Raw genomic sequence first — 22,934 nt, 5'->3', positions numbered from 1 at the left:
GAGAAATCAGGGTTTACAGTGGGTCCAACTGTTAGCCGAAGTTGTTGATGTCAGTCGAGCTTACAACTGACAGCTATAATTATTCATGTCGGAGGCGATGACTTTGCTCAGGTCAAGCTTTCTTTATTGCTATCATTCATTAAAACGGACCTAAAACATATCAAAAACTTTTACCGAGCTGTGCTATCATCTGGTCCAAAAATGGTAGCCAGAAAGCTACAGAGGGGTGCTCAAAATTTTGGAGCTATTGAGAGGACATGTAGAGTTTTGAACTTAGAATGTTGAACGTTTCATCTGGCCACTTGGCTGCTTTGGTATGGGATATTAGAAAGGGATAATGGTGACCTGCTCTTACCAGATGGGGTCTACTTGAAACCCATAAGGCTTGATATATTTTTGTCTGATCTTTAGGACGGTGTTAAGAGGGCTGTTGGTTTGTTGGGTGGGGGTTGTCGGAGAGTAATTTAAGATGTTACTCTCCTCGTAGGGGTTTGTGGCCCAGAAGGTGTAACCTTTATGCACCCTACTCTAACGGCACTGGGTTAGCATTTCAGGTATTTTATTCAAGGTTTATGGTGCTGACTCGCCCCCCTTCAGAGTACATTTATTTTGTCTTTACATGGTTAATCACTACAACTGTGGCCACTTCTATTGTATCCCTCAAATTGCCTCTTGTGTGCGATTTATCTATGGGTTGGTTTTACGGCAAGCGTATGTGCGCTACAGTGTGGGTCAGATCCCTGCAATTTCATGCCACTGTACCAAATAGGAAAGGACTGCAGGGGTGAATGTTGTTACATTGGAGTGGATTGGTTGTTATGGTGGAGGAGGTGGGGCGTCAGAAGCGGGTAATGGCTGCGGAGAGGTCCTTCTACACTCCTACCTTGGGACAGCGTGTGACACCCCCTCCTTCTCTTCACTATTTCGCTTCTCTCCTGTATGGTGGTAGTATTGGCGCTCTTGCATGTAGTTTAGCAGTTTTTTTGAGATTGTTGTTTTTCTTCGCTTTGCAGATGTCACAGCTGGCGGTTTTGGGCCTCGAAGGTGTTTGCTTTAATCTTAATGCAAGCTGCTCTCATGGCGGCGGATTAGCATTTCAGGTGTTTAATTCAAGGTTTATGTTGCTGACTCGCCCCCCTTCCGGACATGTTTGTTTTGTCCATCAACCTGTTTCTTATGTGCTATGGGTTGGTTTTATGGCGTATGTGTGCTACAGGTTGGGTGGAATCCATGCAGTCCTGCAGGAGTTTAAGAGGCGACTAAATGTCTCTTTGGAGCGCTACGACATTACTGGATGTAGATAGACATTTAATAACCAGCAGGGCTGCTGATCCGGATCTTGGATTGGAATCAGGTAGGAGCTTTCAAATGTTGATCCATGGATTATTCGGACTGCCATTATGGAGTCGGGAAGGAATTTTTTCCCCAAAAATAGGCTAAATTGGCTTTAGCCTCATTGGGTTTTTTTTTGCCTTCCTCTGGATCAACAAGGGGCGGTGGAAACAGGCTGGACATTGTCTTCTTTCAACCTTGCATACTATGTTACATGAGGCTGATTGTCGCTTGGTTTTTAGTTCTGCTAATTTCTCCCTCAGTGTCCTGCCGGCCTCCGTGTATACACAGGACAATTATCGACCATTCTCCCTGTTTCCAGTGATAATCGCCCCGTGTAATGGTACCTTTGGTGTATGGCGCTAATATATAGAAGAAATTGTGTCCACTGGTTTAATCTAGCATCATGCCTCTTGTTCATATTTTATTGTACTGTTTAGGCTTCTGCGGTACTTGTAATAGAATTCAGTTTGGAGGATACGTACAGTTCTGCAACCGTTTTGTATTACTCCAGTGTAAAATGAAGCAATTATGCAAATCTACTTAATTAAAAAAAAAATCTTGTGCCATTTTGTGTATACATCATCTACGCTGAGAATACGGTACTTCTTTAAAGGGGTATTACCGTCTCAGGAATCCTTATTCGATGTGTTCGAGAATCGCAAACAATGCACTTAGCCACTGATTCTATTTCCAAAATGTTTTGCAATTTCGAACATATTAAAATTGGATGCCCAAGACGGGAATACTGCTTTAACCCCTTAACGCTCCAGAACATACATTTACGTCATGGGGGCTCAGGGTTTGTATGGAGGGGGATCAGGGGTCAATGACCTGAGCCGTTAACCCTTTAAATGCTGTTGTCAATTTTGGCATTTAAATGCTGCCATTGATGTTCGGGAGTCCCGTACAGCCCTCCATGAGGAGATCATGGGGTGCCGTGCGGTTGCCATGGCAGCCGGGGGCCTTCTGAAAGCCCACAGGGCTGCCATTGCAGACTGCCTATCAAGCCATGACTGTGGCGTGGCTTGATAGATTGCCTGTCAGATCGAAGTATAATGTAATACTATGGTATTACATCATACTGCAGGAGAGATCGCAAGTTCTTCTCCTCCGTGGGGACTAAAAAAAATGTAAAAATCAGTTTAAAAGAGTTTTATTAATTATTAAAAAATAAATAAAAGGTGATAAAAGTTTAACACCCCCATTTTGCTATGTGTATATATATATATATATATATATATATATATATATATATATATATAAAACCCACATAAATAAAAGTAACGCATTATTTAACCCTCACGGTGAATGTCGTAAGAAAAATAACGCCAGAATAGCGCTTTTTTGGTCACCCTGTCTCTAAGAAAAAATGTAATAAAGAAGGACTCCAAAATGGTACCAACGACAGGACTTCCCTACAAAAAATACGCCCTCGCACAACTATGTTGATGGAAAGATAAAAAAATGATGGTGGCAGAAATGTTTAGTTTTTCCAAAGATATTTCGTTTTTTAAACGTAAAACAGCCAATAAAAGTATATACATTTGGTTAAAGTTATTGAGTACATTATATGGTACATTAAATAGTACCGTTGAAAAATACAACTCGTCCCGCAAAATACAAGCCCTCATACAGCGACGCTGGTGAACAAATAAAAGCGTTCAGATTTTTTTTAAAGTGTGGAGAAAAAAAAAAATGAAAAAACCCCAAAAAGGACCGCATTCCTTAAGGGGTTACATAATGATTGGACATAACACATACAGATCTCTCAGCCTAATATGCTGCTGTATATTACAAGTAAGGGTGCCCACCCACTGGCGTTTTTTTTCCCCGTGATTCGCGGTAAATTGCGATTTTGCGCGATCGCGATTTTAACATTACAAGTCCCATAGACCCCAGGAGAAAAAAAATGCTGCGAGTTTCGCAGGGAAAAAGAAAAACGCCAGTGGGTGGGCACCTTAAGGGTCCTTGCTCCTAGTAGCCAGATAAATGTTGAGCTCTTTGGCTACTAGGAATGTTGAAGAAGAAAACCGCAGACTTGTATTTAGGAGTCCAGGGTATTCTTTGGGACAGTTCTCACCCTGCCTCTTTTCTCCTCCCCGTGTCCTCGTCAGCGGTAACTGATGGGTTGCTGTGTATGCACGGGAACAAAGCAGCCTGTCAATTGGCACCCCGAGAGGTGCAGAGTGGGTGCACCTCTCACGAATATACCAGACTTGTAGCTATGATTCTGCCATAAACTTTCAGCATTCCTAATAGCCAAGTGGGTCAGGACTGCTATCTCGTCTCCTTAGGGAGAGCACCTAGAAGGTGAGTGAGGAGACTTATAAGGCCATTTATGCTCCTCTGGGTGATATGCAAATAAGGGAGATGGAGCAATACCTCTGCAGCACCATCTATTGGAAGGCAGTGTTTGTGCAAGTCAATGTTAGAGTCTTTATAGAAGCCGTGTGACAGTGACCGTCTCTGTATGGATTCTGGCTTGGCTCTCAATTCTCGGTCATTGTTACAAGGCTTGTATAAAGAGTCTAACATTAACTTGCAGGAATGCTGCCTTCCATTAGTGATGCTGCAGAGGTATTGTTCCCTCTCCCTTGTTAGCCAAGTAGCACAACATTTTTGGAAGTTTAGACCTATAGCTGTAAAATGCTGCCTTTACTTGCCTTGTCCACATTAAAGGGGTTTTCCGGAATTACGATATTGATGACCTATCTTCAGGATAGGTCATCAGTATTAGATTGGTGGGGGGCCCATCAATCAGTTGATTAAAGAGGGCACTATGGCCCCTACTCATGCCTGTGAGATCACGTTCATTGGTCACATGGACTAAGAGCAGCCAAGTGCCATTCAAGTGAATGGAATTGTGCAACTATGCCAGGCATAATTGCTATGAAGTGTATGGTACTGATCATAAGTGGTGGAATCCCTAAGATCTGGTATTGATTACTTATCCTGAGGATAGGTCATGGATATCTCAGTCCTGGAAAACCTCTTTAACAGATCCACTTTGGCACAAAGCATTTTTCTGCAAGCGGTTATCGTCCTCTGATCTGTTCTCTGCAGGATATCTTGGCATGTATGGCCAATGTGCCACAAGTTTATTGCACAAATAGGAATTCTTTGTGCTGATTCATATTTTCATAAATTACTTCTTTTTAGTCTATTTAATTATGTTGGCAGATTTTCCAAATATTTTCAAAGTTTTTATAGATGGAAAATAACCCAAGACGCTGGCAGGGAAACAAGATTACAGCGGGATGGATTTCTTTTCAACACCAGCAATTTATTTATCCATTTATTTTAGACTGTGAGAAACAGAAGATGAAGACTGAAATGTTTATCTGGAGAGCTAATTCAGTTTGGGATTTATTAAGTTAGGTCATATTAGAACGTTTTAAATGTCAGATAAACTTGGCTTTGCGCAATTTATGATAAAGCTGGAACTTGCATGTAACATGGGAAATATTCTCTTCCCAGAGCTGATTACAAGAAAGGAACCAAAAGTTATTATGTAACCAAACTAAACATCCTCAAGAGTCTAAAGTGAAACTTCGTTTTTGCTAATTCTGCAGAAGATTTGTGGATGTCATAGATGACACTGAGATATCACCAAAACAGACAGGATAAGAGATGAGCGAACGTGCTCGTTTAGAGCAATTACTCGATCGAGCATCGCTTTTTTCGAGTAACTGCCTAATCGGGCGAAAAGATTCGGGGGGCGCCGGAGGTGAGCGGTGGGGTTGTGGTGGGGGAGAGAAAGCTCCCCCATGCTATCCCCCGCACCACCCACTGCCCCCCCGGCACTCCCCGACTCTTTTCGCCCGAGTAGGCAGTTACTCGAAAAAAGCGATGCTCGATCGAGTAATTGTCTTAAACGAGCACGTTCGCTCATCTCTAGACAGGATATCCGAAAATTTTGTTTAGTGGTGTTTTGAGGTGGTTTCACACGGGTGAGAAAATTGCACGATTTTTGCCTGCTGCGATAGTCAGTAAAAAAGCAGAATATGAAACCAATAGAGATGAGCGAGTATACTCGCTAAAGGCAATTGCTCGAGCGAGCATTGCCTTTAGCGAGTACCTGCTGGCTTGAGACAGAAGGTTCGGGTGCCGGCGCGGGGGAGCGGTGAGCAGCGGCTGTCAGCAGGAGGGAGCGGGGGGGGGAGAGAGGGAGAGAGAGATCTCCCCTCCGTTCCGCCCCACTCTCCCCCGCAGCTCCCTGCCCGCCGCCGGCACCCGAACCTTCTGTCTCAAGCGGGCAGGTACTCGCTAAAGGCAATGCTCGCTCGAGCAATTGCCTTTAGCAAGTATACTCGCTCATCTCTAGAAACCAATGATTTACAATTTTTCACTGATGCGATCTTGAGGGGATAAAAAATCGTGGCGTGCTTTATCTTTCTGCGATGTGCAATTTTTTAACATTTTTTTTATATCTCCCATGTATTCCTATGGAGGATTCTTTTTATCGCATCGCCCCGCTACAAACGCGTGCTGAGATGCGATTGTAACATAACAAAGTCCCATTGATAAGAATTCGGCAGTGATGCGATGCGCGATTATTCTCCAAAAAAAGCATCGCCGCCACTCACAAATCGCAGTGAATAAACACGTTTTTGCCACAATTTTCTCGCGCCAAAATCGTGACTGCTGGTGTGGAATTAGCCTACGTGCCCCTTCATACTGGCGATCGCGATATCACCGCAGGAAAATTGTGATTCTTTTACCCCACGATTTTTAAGCATCAATGCTGCTTTTTCTCTCAAAAACATCACCGCCACTTGCAATTTTTCTCGTGCGTTTTTATCATGCCGTTTTTGCCTCGATTTTTAGCAGAGTTTTTGGTCTTTCTAATGTTAAAAATCTATCGCATAAAAATCGCAAGTTTGTTAAAAAAGAACGCAAAATGCAGAGAGATAGGGCATGCGCAACATCGCATGAGTAAAAACATCGCAAATGTAAAGGAAACCACTGAAAATCACTGGTTTCAGAATTCTGCATTTTCTCTCGCACGAAAATCGCGTGATTTTATCGCCAGTGTGAAGGCGTCCTAAGGGGTGTAAAAGTTAGCAACTTTCTGTCACTTTTATGGCTGAAGGAATATATTCTTTTTTTTTTAGCTACAGAGACTTTAGAACTAGAGATGAGCGAGCATACTCGCTAACGCACATTACTCGAGCGAGTAGTGCCTTATTAGAGTACCTGCCCGCTCGTCTCTAAAGATTCGGGTGACGGCGGGGAGAGCAGTGAGTTGCGGGAGTTAGCAAGGGGGATCGGGGGGAGAGAGTGAGAGAGAGATCTCTCCTCCGTTCCTCCTCCTCTCCCCCAACGCTCCCCGCCCCCCTGCCGGCACCCAAATCTTTAGAGACGAGCGGGCAGGTACTCGCATAAGGCACTACTCGCTCGAGTAGTTTGCCTTAGTGAGTATACTCGCTCATCTCTATTTAGAACAGAGACATGACTGCTGGGAGGGATTGCTTTTCTGTCAAATCGACAGATACCATTGACTTCGATGGGGCTCAGGGAGGTTTTGAGGGGATTTTGGTATTTTTTTGCCGGCAAGAATAGAGGTGCTGACTGAACTATTCTTGCCATCAACAATACTTAAAAGTTTGCTGCAAACTCAGAACTTTATAGAACAAGTGTGAAAACAGTCTTAACCCGGTCTTAATTAGTTCAAAATAATGAAACAATATTTCTATTGTGCATAATTTTCTATTTATCTTTTAAGAGGATTCGTCACATTCTTACAAACTGAATTTGGCCGCATACCTACAGCCGGCGCTTTGCTGATTCTTTGATTTTCTAATAGCCTTCCCTCTGTTTGCCCACAATTGGTGCTCTTAGTTTTGGTGATCTATACTAGTAAACTGTCAGGTTCCCGATGCTGAAGAAACCACCTCAGCCAATGATGCCGAGCGGTGGAGACCACCCACCTGACCGTAAACTAGTATTGGGCACCGAAGCTAATGGCATTAATTCAATTGCAGATAAGCAGGTGGGCTAGAAGAATAAAAGAAAAAGCAACAGCCCTGGAATCAAAGTAAAGGTGGCTGTAAAGGTATGCAGTTGTCAGAAGATGTGACGGGACGTGTTTGAGCCTTTAGGAATGCGGCCATAATTTGGACCTAAGGACGTGCCAATTTTGGGGGATTTTCATCTCCACTTTTCAGAGGCCATAATTTTATATTTTTGACGATATAGTCATTTGAGTGCTTGTTATTTGCGTGGCGAGCTGTCTTTTTATTGGTACCATTTCGGAGTACATACAACCCAATTTCAAAAAAAGTTGGGCCACTGTTTAAAATGTAAGTAAGCGTAAAGAAGAAAAGAATGCCCTCCCTCTGTCAACCTCCTACATGCTGTGATCAAGATTGATCATGGAATATAATGGGTTAACATTAGGAATCGTTCTCACCAATCCCTGCTGTTGGATGTACATATATGTCCTGGGGCAGGAAGGGGTTAAAGAAGTCCTCGCATTAAGACAACTCCTGTTTAATGCCCCATTTATATGGGACAAGCTGTCAGCTCATCCTGGTGGTGGCCGTTCCTGCGCTATTACACATTTATTTAGAAGATGAACTTTTATGGCTCTTTCTCAGTGCCAAACACCATTAGGGGTATTGGCGAAGCTCTGTTTCAATTCAAACTAATTAGGAGAGAACTGAACTTTTTGCCGAAATTCGGCAAACTGGCCAAACCAAACTTTTCAGAAGTTCACTGAACACTAATCAGTACATCCTCCTTATTGAAGTAGTGGGCAGCGGTATACAACATGAGACTATAATATAAATCTTATCATATTTCATAGTTTATTAATTAAGGAACTTCAGTGAAATTAGTTGATTCTCTATTCCTTATTCAGGGTTAAAAATTCTCCACTTGTCTTTGTGCCCCTGTGAGAGCGGGCAGCCCTGCCATGTTCTGCAGACACTTGTAGTGATTGATTGAAAGGCAGGCTGTTTATCATGTCAAACATGAGGCTGATGGTGAACTGTTGGGAGCTGGGGCTCGAGGATGGAACAACACAATTTCATTTATTTACATTAAACTAGCCAGTCTGTCCGTGTCTTATAAAATATGACAGCTTTGATCAGATAGATAGTAGATATGTTACGCTTCACTTCATACCTCAAAGGACTTCACTTCATGACAATTCTTTCCAAAACTTTCTATTTGTAATACCGTAGTACTTGGCACACAGTACCCGCTGTATAGGCGGCATGCTTCTATCCGGTTTAGAAAAGAGTTCTTGCTTATCTTCAAAAATATGATATCCTTGGTATGTACATTCATGTCAATTTATCCTTCTGTTCTATGGCATTAAACCTAAAGTAGAAAGTATTAAAATGACCCACCGGTTCGGGGGAAAATTTTATCCTGAGAAAGGAGGGAGAGGGGGGGTATACTACCTGTAGACATTCTTTTCTGCCACCCGTCCGATCCGCCGATTCTGGGCCCCATTTTCAGGCATCTAAGATGGCCATAACAATTTTCTTAGCACTTAGGGCACACTGTGCACTGCTCTCTGATTGGCCAGTACCGATCACGTGAGCAGCTCTGGCCAATGAGAGAACAGGTATAGCTCATTGGTAGTCTAACATTACCAATGTACTCTGGAGATTAGGTTGTCTAAAGATTGCTTCCTCTTGGACAGTTGAAAACGGGAATCAGAGGAACAGCAAAGAACAACAACTGCAGGTAATTTAACCCCCTCTGGTCCCAGGACATTTTTTCCTGAAACTGGAGGGTCAATTTAAATCTCCTCTAAACGTTAACAGAGATGTTTGTTTGAAACTTTTAAGTATTAAAGGGGTTTTCCAGGGAAAATACTACTATCCTCAGAATAGGTCATCAATAGTTGATCGGCTGGAGTACGCCGCTCGGGACCCCGACCAATCAGCTTATTACTCCAACTGATAGCGCCGCAAATACATCGGGATCAGAGCGAAAGCCGCTGCCCAACCCCTGTGTAGTGGCCGGTGCTTGTAAATGCAGGCTGGTGTCTCATTCAGATCAATGAGATTGGCGCCTGCAGTATCTGCTGTGTGGCATAATGACCCTAAATACTGTAGTATTGTATTTCCGAAATAGCACATCATAACTATAGTTACCACATCAAAAATAGTACCCCTCCAAGCAGCGCCCCTGAAAACAATTGTGCTAGAAAGATACCGAAAAAATACTAGTGCCAAAAAATAGTGCCCCATACTTTGCTCCAGACAGTAATAGTGATTTTTCTCAGTGCCCATAAGCAGTAATAGTGCCTCTTTTAGGCCCCACACAGTAATAATGTGTTACTTAGAGCACCTTTAGGAATGAAGGCTCTCAGCAGTTGCCCAGTTTTTTACCCCCACCCCAACACCAGCTTTGGAGACAACTAGAACTGAGGATGTAACAGTATAAGCAGTGAGTGCCTATACTGAACAGCGACCTATCATTCATCCATCATGCGCAATGTTTCTGCTGCTAATGAACCTTTCGTAATTCCCTGTGAAGATAAATACAATAAATGTGCTCAAAGCAAATTTACTTAATGAATGCGCATTAATCAATGGAGAAGCAAATATATTAATAATATACTAATGAGAATTATGTGGTATAATTAGCATGCGTAAACGTTCATTCACTGTGCCTGTAAAAATGGGCCATATTGGAGAAAAATGGCTGAAATATAACTCATTAGACACTTATTTAATCAAGACTAATTATAATATCTTCACATTCTTGGCACAAATCATAGATTTTATGCATTGTCTGGTTGCATGTGTGCAAGTGCACTTCATACAAACATGTCCATCATAGCCCGGCATAGAGATACCCAGCTACTGTGTATATGCATTTGGTAAAGAGACACCGGCTTAGGATTTATAACTAACATTACAAGCTTGTCTCTAAAAAAAAAAATGTAGGACTGTCTATCCTCAGGATAGACCATCAATAGCAGATCAGCAATGAGTCCATTGCAAGGGACTCTTGCTGATAAGCTGTTCTCCCGGCCAATGTCCTTGTGCACTGAGATGATTTTTACAAAAAGCAAACAGCTCCATTCTCTCTGCAGTGGACAGGCTTGGTACTATACGCAAAGTTCCCATTTCAATAGGAACTTGGCCTGCAATACCAAGTTTGGCCACTGCAGTGAGAACAGAGCTGTCTGCTTCCTGCAGAAATCAGCTCAGTGTACAAACACACCAGCCGGATAAACAGCTGATCAGTGGGCGTCCCCGAAGCTGGTCCGCCACAAATTTACTATCGATGACATATCCTGAGGATAGTCCATCAATAGTTTACAACTAGAAAAACCCTTTAATAGCAGTAGGAAAGTAGTTCCTACCAAAGGTGTAAAGGTAAAAAATTGTTTTTTTTGGTCTATGTGAGTTTTACTTTCATTACCCAAACTCTTGCTACTGGCAAGTTAATGAACAATCAACAGCCTGAAGAATTACTAGTCAGGGCGAGTGTCCTGTATCTCTTAATTTGGTGCTGTAAGGTTTGAGAGTAGGGAAATTGGGCTGAGAACAGACACCCATCATTACTACTGGTAAGATGAAAGCCGTGAATGCAGGTCAGATATTTCATACCGTTGTCTAATTGCTGCTAAGAAATGCCAAGTAGTGTAAAAGTATTAGCTTATTAGTAGATCATTAGCAGCGCTGAATTACGTCTTCATTATCCTCCTGGCATTAAACATTTTTCAAATGCTGTATTTTTGTTAATCAACATTTAGAATGTACTTCTGAATGTAACTTGTTAATGATTTTATATATTAAAGAGACTCTCTGAGGGCAGCACAAGGTAGTGCCAGTCACACTGATCATAGTGATATGCCTGCTGTCTAGATCTGGGCAGTAGTTTTGAAGAAACTTGCATTTTATCAGTGGCAGCAAATGCATAGTAGACTACTTAAAGTAGTCCTGGATATTCATGAGCTGTAGACTAGCTACACTCACCCCGCCTCCAGCCACTTATTGATAGCTATCTGCTTATTACTGTACATAGTGAGAGATGCCAGTCATTGGCTGGAGGACAGGGTGGGTGTGGCTAGTGTGCAGCTCATGAATATGCAGGACTAATTCTGTGTCTAGCTGCTACTAATAAAATGGAAGCTTCTCCTAAACTACTGCACAGATCTACATAGTAGACATATCACTGATTTCAGTGTAACAGGCACCACCTTATGCTGCTCTCAGTGAGGGCTGCAAAAAGATTGTGAATGATTCCCTTTGACATTATATATCTAGTATTCCACTGTTCTATCTATCTATGTATTTTTTTTCTCATATCCATCTATCTATCTCCTATCTATCTGTCTCTCGTATCTATCTATCTATCTATCTATCTATCTATCTATCTATCTATATCTTATCTATCTATATCTTATATCTATCTATATCTTATCTCATATCTATCTATTTATATCTTATCTATCTCATATCTATCTATGTATATCTTATCTATCTCATATCTATCTATATCTTATGTCATATCTATCTATCTATTTATATCTTATCTATCTATCTATCTATCTATATCTTATCTCATATCTATCTATCTACCTATCTACCTATCTCACATCTATCTATCTCATATCTATCTATCTATCTATCTATCTCATATCTATCTATCTATCTATCTATCTATCTCCTATCTATCTATATCTTATCTATCTATCTCATATCTATCTATATCTTATCTCATATCTATCTATATCTTATCTCATATCTAGCTATATCTTATCTCATATCTATCTATTTATATCTTATCTATCTCATATCTATCTATGTATATCTTATCTATCTCATATCTATCTATATCTTATGTCATATCTATCTATCTATTTATATCTTATCTATCTATCTATATCTTATCTCATATCTATCTATCTACCTATCTCATATCTATCTATCTACCTATCTCATATCTATCTAGCCATCTCTCATATCTATCTATCTATCTATCTAATATCTATCTATCTATCTCTCTATCTCTCTGTCTATCTATCTATCTATCTATCTAATATCTATCTATCTATCTCTCTATCTCTCTATCTGTCTATCTATCTATCTATATATCTAATATCTCTCTATCTCTCTATCTATCTATCTATCTAATATCAATTTTCAGGAATATTATTCAGTGGAATTAGGAATAATAGTCATAATATAAAGTTGTTAGCTACACTCATTGTAAAAAAAAATCCCTCCCCTAGAAGTTGTCGGAATAGAATGAAAATTTCTCTGTGTGATTGTAACCTTGATATAAATAAATGATTATAATATCAGAGCAAAGCGATAATTTATTGCAGAAGACCGAACACTTGAAGCTTCTGAAAACTGTCTTTTCCTATTCCCCATATAAGGCTGGGTACACTCAAGAGTTTGTCATTCTATATTTGTTCTCCGTCATGGGAGCAGGAAAGCGGAATGCTAGATCCATTCAATAACGGAAACCAGCACCCCCGGACACAGGGCTGTGGAGTTAGAGTCAGGGACCCATTTTGGGGGAGTCGGTAGAAATGTATTGACTCTGATTTATAAAAATATATATATTATAAATATGGTATAATTAATTAGAATGTGCTGCTTATTTCCTTTTATAGGAATTTAGGAAACTTTAGATATGTCTTATAAATATATCAAAAGCATTGATAACTAGGATAGCAATAGGAAATCGGTTATTGCCTTTGTTCTCCATTAGACTTTGTATCCTTATGCTGCGTCTTTAGTTGAGATGACTCTGTGCTGTACTATCTGCTCATGCTCAGTAGTGAGGCTCCTCCTCTGCAGACCAGACGAAGAAGGCGTTGGAAGACATTCTTAAATTTATTGCTGAGTCATATAAAACCTGAGTCATATATGAAGGAGTTGGAGTCTGGGGAAATTGAGGAGTTCGAGGTTTAGCTTACCGATTCTATAGCCCTGGCCGGACCGATCCCTTTGACTATGATGGAGTCCATTCAGCTTCGGTCTTGCCCTCTAGCATTTTCCAAGACGTTGTAGTGCAGCAAGCTGCGCAATTTTTTTTTCATTTGGGATTTTAATGGAAATCTGTGACAAGAGGCTCTATCCAGAATCTCTCCAAGGCAGATATGAAGACAGGCATCACCTAGTATTGGCCCAGATAGATAATAGACAAGGGGATTTAATGTTCTTTTTTTGTTTACACAGTGGATATCCCATTGTTTAGCTTGATTGGCAGGAATCTCAAAGGTCAGATGCCTTCCAATCGAACAATGATGGCTTATCCTGAGAATAGACCATAGGGCTGGGTTCACACGGGACGGATCTACCGCGGAAATTCCACGCGGAATTTCTGTGCGGTAAATCCGCCTGCGGCTCCTAATCCCAGGATTAGCCAGCCATGTGGACGGGGCGGCCAATCAGTTGGAACCGGCGCTGTGGCGCGTAATTGACAGCCACAGCAAGTCAATTATTTTTTTTTTCCATTGCGACCTCGCTCCTTTCTATGGGGAGAGAAAGCCGCAACAGAATGCCAGCAGCCGAACCGAATGCCGCGGGTTTTGAAGCTGCGGATATCTCGCGGCTTTTCAGTGCGGCCAAGCTGCAAGATTTCCATGGGATTTCTGTCTCGTGGGAACCCAGACTAAGTGTTCAAGATATGCAGAAGGAGAACCCCTACATCAGAAGAAGGCAACTGAAGGATGTTTTTTGGGTTCTGCATTATATTGAGACAAATCATGACAAATCGCGAGGATCTATCCATCTATATCGCCACTAGATCTTGTATTGTGAAATAGACTTGTTAGTAAAAACTATGCAAAAACTGTATTTTCCAGATGTGATCCTACAGATGTTCTTGCCAGTAAGCAGCAGGCGTCCTCTAGCATTACTTACCCTCAGTTTTGTGCTAACTTCTCGTTCTCTCTTCTCTTCAAGTTTCCTTTGTCTGGTCCAGAATGGCAGCCTGCGGCGTGAACACGAAGAACAAAGTCACAGTTCATAAGCCAGTTTGGGATTTCCTTAACAAAGAGACTCCATCCAAACTGAACCGACTGAGAGAGGACAGCGGAGTTCGCATCTTGATTGATGGTGAAACTTCTGACATTTACGTACTGCGGTTGTCTTTCGACAGCCACGTTCCTGCCAATACTATTTCACTCGTCAGAAAAGCTCTAAAATCGTTGTTAAAAGATACCGAGAAAGAGTTAAAAAAATCCTGCAAACAACATCAGATTTCAGGTTGCATGGCTTATACTGATAAAAACAGTGAACATGCCGGCGAGCTACATCTCCGTAATGTATATAGCAGAAGTCAGCAAAGTACAAGCGGACGGGGATTACCTGGAAGTTCCAGTGGGGGAGCTAGCGGGAGTCACGGGAACTCACGGGACCACCGGAGAGAAGAGGCAGAAGATGACCGAGAGAACCAATGTCCCATTTGCTTGGGTGAGATTCAAAATATAAAAACCCTGGAGAAATGCCAGCATTCATTCTGTGAGGATTGCATCACCCGGGCCCTACAAGTGAAGAAAGCGTGCCCGATGTGTGGGCGGTTCTACGGGCAGCTTGTGGGCAACCAACCTGAGAATGGTAGAATGTTAGTATCCAAGGACTCCAGTCTTTTGCTTCCTGGTTATGAAAAATATGGAACGATTATCATCCAGTATGTCTTCCCACCAGGCATCCAAGGGGTAAGAGATGTTTAACTTATTTCGTAACTATATTGTGGAAGGTCAAAAGTTTCGAAGAGTTTATTATCACTGCATGTTTTTGTTTTTTTTTTGGAGACGGGTGAATGTGGATTTTATACCCATTGGCTCTCCACTATCACTGTAGAGCCAGTATTGCAGGCTGTAGTCACGCAGGGAAACTAATTAGTTTGATCAGATTGATTAAAGCAGAATCCCTCTTCTGGCTGAGTGTTTTTCTAATGGCTTGTGCATGCTCTCTGCTTTCAGGAGTGATCTTACTTGTGTCTCCCCAGATACATCAAGTGCTTAGTTGGTGGATTGTTAGCAAACAAATGATACATAATGCAAGGCACAGAAAACAACTTAATCCTTGTCTTGCTATTATCCACTAAGTATTAATTGAAGCTACTTCAAAGTGATGCTGATGAATGCATTTATATACAGTCATATTTTGGTAACTATCTAAGAAGCCCGGGCCCATTGTAGTTGGGCTTTCAGGTTTTTTTTATTGGGCAAATTATTTCTTGCAGCATTGTAGCAACCAATTGAATAAAATTTCCAGAGGGGAAAGTAAAGTTCTCCTCTAATATCATGGAGGAGATTTGGTAATGAAAGTGTTACTACTCTGAAAACTCCCCAAAAAACTAAGTTTTCCATTTAGAAATGCGCAAGCTACGCAGTTTGGAAAGGAAAGATGTTGGCCAAGACCTAGGGCGAGTTCGTTGATAACTCAGTAATGCCCCATCTACACCGGATGACTGTCGGCTAAACGACTGCACGAGCTAATGTCATCGTTCAGGTTGTTTAAACAGGCAGATCAGCGCTGAAGTATCGCTGACTTTTCGCTCAGCTGAGCGGAAAGCGATTACACACCGTGAGAAATGAGCAAACCAGCGATGATTTTTATGGTGGTTGAAAGTGAGAGACAAACGAAAATTAATGCATTTAGACCTAATGATGATTTTTGTTCGTTTGAACTCATTTTATTCTAGAATTGTCTTATGTAAATTGTCCTTAAATACACTATCCGACCAAAAGTAATTGGACAGCTGACTAAGAATCAAAAGTAGTATTTGTTTACATTTGTTAACACTTAGTGGGGCCTTCTTTGGCACTAATGACATCGGATACTCTCTGTGGCATACTTTCTACTAACATCTGATACAGTTCTGATGGTATTTCCCTCCATTCATCCTGCAAACGTCTGTTGAGTTCTCTCAAAAGAGATACATTGAACCATCTAGAATGGTGCAAGAAGTGTCATCATTAGACAGTTGCGCAATGGAGTGACGAATTGTATTACTTCATACTTGGCATGTTCTCAGTCTGTTGGTTGTAGTGGCAAGAACCATGAACATGGAGTTGTACCCTGACATTGTAGACTGTAATGTGCTGCCGACAATGTGGCAATGCTATGGAAATGGTTAGCAATACTTCCAACAAGACAACAAGTCTTGGCACGAATCCAACATTGTTTTACATTGGTTTGAAGATATGGGTGTTCCATGATTAGACTGGCTGGACAGAGTCCCAACCTGAACCCTACTGAACAACTCTGGAACAAACTAAAATGTCGGGTCAGCTTTTATGAACAGCGTCCATCTTCTTTGATGTAACTCACCAGACATTTGCAGGATGAATGGAAGGAAATACCAGCTGAAATTTATCAGACATTAGTAGAAATTATGCCATGGAGACTATCCAATATCATTAGAGCCAAAGGAGGCCTCAATAGGTATTATCATATGTACATAAATGCTATTTTTTGCTCTTGCTCAGGTGGTATTACTTTTGGTAGGATAGTGTACTTACTATGTTATCAACGGTCGCACCCTAGGTCTCGGCCAACATCTTCCTTTCCCCGGAAGCTCAGTATAGAAATGAAAACCAGCTTATTACATAACAGTGTAGCTTGAATATTTTAATGGAAAACTTGTTTTTTACAGGAATTTCCTCTCCATATGGCGTTCTGCAGCTTCAAATTTCAGACAGCGACCACTTCAGATCATGCGCTCAATATTTAAAACATTTTTAGTATGTAAGTTGCTGAGAGGTGGCGTTGTAGCGGACCAGGTTTAATATGACAGACCTACATTAGTGTCAGATCCAAAGGACAGCATCCATTGGCAAGTTGTAGCAATTAAAGCTACAACTGCTTTCAGCTGTGAAAAACATGGTTTTGCGGATGAGAGCGTTATTGAAAACCCAAGGGGACTTATTGAACATCTGTAGGATGTTTTGCACAGCTACAGCGCCACCGATTGGCGACTTTTTTGCTAAAAATGTTTTTCGTAAATTTCGTCTCATTTGGAGCAACATAACGCCCTCCTGAAGCCTCTGAGTTCGGGAAGTTTAAATTTTGTGAACCCTGTACTTTCTTTAGTAGAGCAGTATAACCCCTGGGTGAAGCAAGTAATGTGGAGAGCCCATTATTTCTGTTTAGGTGATATAGATGGTCCTTTTACATGGCTAGGTAATCTGCCTATGTAACGACCACTGACTGACTATGAGCAGCGCTCATTCCGTTCGTGTACACGGGCAGATTATTTGCTCCGTGGGGATGACTAATCGTTAATATGATCGTTCATTCCTCATACGGCTGCCATTGATTAGCTGCATATCTCCCCATTTACATGTATCATTCGACCTTTTACTCATCCTGATTGTTGAGCGAATGAGTGTTCGTAGAAATATTTGGCCGCTATAATCAGCCTGTGTAGAAGGATGCCTGTATTAATAAATGTGCAGCTTATTTCATTAAAACATATTTCCATTCAGTAACTTAACCCTTTCCAATCCACTGTCTGACGTCTTCCTACATTCTGATTGAAGCTTGTACAGAGAAGACGTCCGACAGGGTATTCTTACCGTCTATTGCCAGCCACTCCGCTGTCGGAGCCTCTCTCGCGCACACACACTGGCTTTAGCCGGCAGATGGCATTGTTGTATAACAGCAAAAAGAGAAAGTCTTTTAGGAAACACTGAATCCAAAATTGGATTGGAAAGGGTTAATATTTAACTGAAAGCCAGGAAACTAGAACTCAGTCCTTCCACCTAAGGACTGTTTTGCCACTCCTGTTTGAGAAGGGGTAGTTATCAATTATTGTTTTTCTTCCTATTGTCTTAATGGGGGAACAAAAAAAGAAAAACTTTCTGACCACTAAGCAGGTCTTTAGCATGGAGACCCTGCTGAACAGCACCCGGAATCTCTCTTTCAAAGTTCTGCATTGGCTATCATAGTAACTTTTTCCTCTAGCTTAAAAAGAATAATGTGGTAAATTTTCAGTTTTTTTTTTGCAGTTTGTAAATCTGTTTGGAAGACGGCGGCTGACATATATTAACTGGCTTGTGATCTTCAGGTTTCTAAAAACAGGCCACATGTAGCTAAAGGTATCTTTTGGCCACCCGGTTCCATAAATTGCTTGACAGATTATCCTGTTGTGCATTGTATATTTTATTGTTCCTGCCCCTTTTTTTTCCAGTTCTTGGTTTTTTTTGCTCACAACACATCTGTGGTGCATTGTCAGCTTATAAAATGACATGCCTATAGACGTTAATGGCCAAACATATACTAAGACTGCATTCACACGACCGTATATCGGCTGGGTTTTCACGCCGAGCCGATATACGTCGTCCTCATCTGCAGGGGGAGGAGGCTGGAAGAGCTGGAAGCAGGAACTGAGCTCCCGCCCCCTCTCTGCCTCCTCTCCACCCCTCTGCACTATTTTCAATGAGGAGAGGCGGGACGGGGCGGAGCTAATTCACGGAAACTTAGCCCCACCCCTGTTCCGCCTTCTCATTGCAAATAGTGCAGAGGGGCGGAGAGGGGGTGGAGAGGAGGCAGATCTTCTATAGTCTTGCTCAAATCCTTCTGCCTCTATATGTAATCCCAGACAGACTGGATGATGATGAGATCAGGGCTCTGTAGGGGCCATTTCATCACTTCCAGGACTCCTTGTTCTTCTTTACATTGAAGATAGTTATTAATGCAATTGACCTTATGTTTGTGGTTGTTGTCCTGCTGCCGAATAAATTTGCAGTCAATCAGACGCCTCCCTGATGTTACTGCATGGTGGATAAGTATCTGCCTATATTTTTCAGCATTGAAGACACCATTAGTCCTGACCAAGTCACCAATTCCATTTCCTGAAATGCAGCTTAAAACTTGCAAGGAATCTCCCCCATGCTCATTGCTGCCTGCAGACACTCATTATTGTACGGCTCTCCACCATGCTTCACTGTTGCCTGCAGACACTCATTATTGTACTGCTCTCCACCATGCTTCACTGCTGCCTGCAGACACTCATTATTGTATGGCTCTCCCCCATGCTTCACTGCTGCTTGCAGACACTCATTATTGTACTGCTCTCCACCATGCTTCACTGCTGCCTGCGGACACTCATTATTGTACTGCTCTTCACCATGCTTCACTGCTGCCTGCAGACACTCATTATTATACCACTCTCCACCATGCTTCACTGCTGCCTGCAGACATTCATTATTGTACCGCTCTCCACCATGCTTCACTGCTGCCTGCAGACACTCATTATTGTACTGCTCTCCACCATGCTTCACTGCTGCCTGCAGACACTCATTATTGTACCGCTTTGACTCATCAGTCCAGGAGCACCTGGTAACATTTTTCTGCCCCCAGCTCTTATGTTTTCATGCACAGTTGATTCACTTTGTCTTGTTTCTGCATAGAAGGTTTGGCTTTTTGGCCACAATTCTTCCATAAAGATCACTTCTGGCTAGACATCTCCAAACAGTAGATTGGACCCAGTACTTGGGTCTCATTCGTTCTGCAAGTTCTGAGATGATGGCACTGCTTAACATCCTCCACTTTCAAAGTGAAGTAAGCATGATGTGTCTTTCATCTGCTGCACTACATTTCCTTGGCCAACCACTGCGTCCACGGTCCTCAACCATGCCCATTTCTCAGTATTTCTTCAAAAGAGCTTTGCCTGGGAAAGATCTTGCTGATGCAGTATAACTACCTTGTGTCTTGTTGCTGTGCACAGTGTTACCATGGTGTATGACCCATAACATGAAACTGTCTTCCATAACCTCACCTTTGTAGCAGTTTTTGGCTGTTCCTCACCAACTCTTAAGCCTCCTACACAGCTGTTTCAGTTAATGATTATGTTTCAACCTACATAGAAAATGCTGATTATTATCATAGGATAACCATACACCTGACTATAATCCTACAAAATCCATACCTATGTACAAGTGTACCTAGAAGAACTCATCAGTTTTGAAAACAAAGGGTGGTCCAATGAAATATTGATTCAATTTAGATGACTTTTTGTTCATTCACTTTACATTTTGTTAATTAAAAAAAGTGAACTATTAACACTTTTGTTTTTGAAAGCATTCTTACTTTGCAGCATTTTTCCACATCTGCCTAAAACTTTTACACAGTACTGTATTTAACTAGTATAAAGTGAAATTTCACAGTACCAAGTGAATGTTTGCAGCCAATGGTGGACATGTGCTACTGGATAGGCTAACACAAATATATATATATATATATATATATATATATATATGTGTGTGTGTGTGTATATGTGTGTATATATATATATATATATATATATACATATATATATATATATATATATACATATATATATATATATATATATATATATATATATATATATATATATATATCTATACATATATATGTATGTTCTTCGTAATAGAATAAGCTAAGCACCATGGATGTGCTCCCCAGGGTTGAAATGGTTAAGCCAACTACTTAGAGAGGAAGATGCACATACCTGTCTAAATACAAATGACTTCATCCTCATCCTCCTGCCAAGTTAATAAACAATTTGCTTTTAATAACCGCTAATCCATGGTTATAATGTGGCTTGAGTGCACACAACGTATTTATTCAGTCGCAGTAATACATTTTATATGCACCTCAGCAGTAATCCGTCCTGGGAAACCCATAATGTAGTATGTGGCTTTCTGCCACTAAACTGAGATTCAGTGGAAGGAAGTGACAAAAGACAAGAAAAGAATTACAGTTCTAGATAGATTACCGATTACTGTGTAATAGAATATGGGCCGAAAGCCACTGCTTTATGGTAATCTGGCCATAACACACTGATGCTCTATTACAAGCTCCTAGATGCTTCTGTGTGTTTCCTTCACAGTTTTTCTTCCTCCTAATTAGGACAAGTCGGCTCTTCCGACACATCTTCTTAGTAAATATTCATATTCCCTATAGAAAAATAAAGCTGGAGCATCTTTACTTAGAACTTTTTTTTTGCGTGCATTCCTCTGTTATTCCTCCTGGAAATGTAGAAATAAATTGACAACTGGGTGTTTCAGTTCCCTTTGTCAGTGGGTTGTGTGTCTACATTGTCTGATTTGACCAATCAGTGCTGACAGTGTTAGATTCTTTAGACCCTGTTAATTAGGGGAACAGAATCGCCCAGTTGCCAATATATTAATATATTTCCAGGAGGAGTAGCATAATAAAGAGTTCTAAGCTAAATATGCTCCAGCATTGTTTTTTCATTGGGAATAGATACTAATATTATCTAATATTATACTAATAGTATCTAATATTACTAGATACTAAGGGAATATACGAATAGATACTAAACAAGACTTTCTCATCAGTCTTCTCTACCTAGTCTTGCGATATTAAAGTGGTTATTATATGAACGCAACTCACTTGTTCTATGCAACAGCGATCCTGTGCTAAAACTGTAGCCGTCTTCCTAGTCTTTGTTTACAAGCGGCAGCATGTGACTGTTGTAGCCAATCAGTGGCCACCGTGGTCACGGATTGTACTCCTGCCATAACTGTAGGTGCTGTCCTTCTAGAAGATGGCACCATGTCTGGATTTTTTTTTGGCGTCCCCCCCCTCCCATCATAAGACAAAAACAGTATACAATAGCGCTGATAGACTGTCTGTATTCTGCTTGTGCAGAAAGCAGCAAAAAATCTGCATACCCACACCAAAATAGCTCAGTGAATAAATGTAGGTCCAGAACCAAGCTCATAACGTGAATACATCAACAGAATCCAGCTCATAACATAAATACAGCAACTGAATCCAACTCATAACATAAATACAGCACCAGAACCAAGCTGAGTACATAGATACAGTGCCAGAACCAAGCTCAGTATGTTAATGCAGCACTAGAACCATGTTCAGTACATCGATACCGCACCAGAACAATGCTCAGTACATAGATACAGCAGCAGAACCAACTTCATAACATAACTACAAGCAAGCCAGAAATTCAGAAGCCAAAGTAATCGACTGTATTGCGGGGGCGCCGATGGACTGACAATGGCACCTTTCAACATCAGAGCCAGGAGTAGGATGATTCGTGCAACTCCACAAGACGCTGCCACATAGGAAAAGAAGATTATCTGGCCAGGCCTAAGAGGGGCAATTTCCTGCAACCTTCATCAGCCTGGTCACCCACTCACATGCTGACGGCTGGCACTACCGAATGGATCACATGTAACTAAGGCCTACCGTGATCATCAGAATTCAGCATCTGACTGCTGCTGCCACTGATTGGCTGAAGTGGTGATTTGCTGCCCGCTTGTAAAACTAGAAGTTCCGCCACAACTTTAGCTTGAACCGATTAGCAGATTAGTGGGGTTTCTTTTCATGGTTTATACATTTGCAGGATTTAAGAAAAAAAAAATGTAACTGTGCGGATTTTGTTGCAGATTCACAGCAGAATTCACTCCTTCAACTGAAAGGCTGGAATCTTCTGCGGATCTGCACCGAAATCTGCAAGATGTGAACATACCCTTAAAGACTGTTTGCACTTCAGTTCTAGCAGAGAGAATTTCTGGACTGTTATGCCAAATCAGAGGAATCTGTACAGTCGTCTCCGGCCTTGGAATGTCTCATGCGATGTTGTAGTTCTGTTTAGTAAATAACTTTTCACATTTTAGTACTTTTTAG

General features: G+C 41.3%; 1 protein-coding gene across 4 annotated transcripts in view; it reads left to right on the top strand.

Annotated features, from left to right (window-relative positions):
• The window catches only part of DTX3 (deltex E3 ubiquitin ligase 3), a 79,299-nt gene that overhangs the window by 41,772 nt on the left and 14,593 nt on the right, over positions 1-22,934 (top strand). For all 4 annotated transcript variants that reach the window (XM_066584417.1, XM_066584418.1, XM_066584416.1 and 1 more), the window contains one exon: positions 14,229-14,983. In XM_066584417.1, the coding sequence (XP_066440514.1) occupies positions 14,229-14,983 (755 nt within the window). The remainder of the gene's footprint in view (positions 1-14,228; positions 14,984-22,934) is intronic.

This window comes from Eleutherodactylus coqui, chromosome 1, assembly GCF_035609145.1.
Source record: "Eleutherodactylus coqui strain aEleCoq1 chromosome 1, aEleCoq1.hap1, whole genome shotgun sequence".
NCBI lineage: Eukaryota > Metazoa > Chordata > Amphibia > Anura > Eleutherodactylidae > Eleutherodactylus > Eleutherodactylus coqui.
Note: the sequence above shows the minus strand (reverse complement) of the source record. Positions and strands in the feature narration are given on the sequence as shown.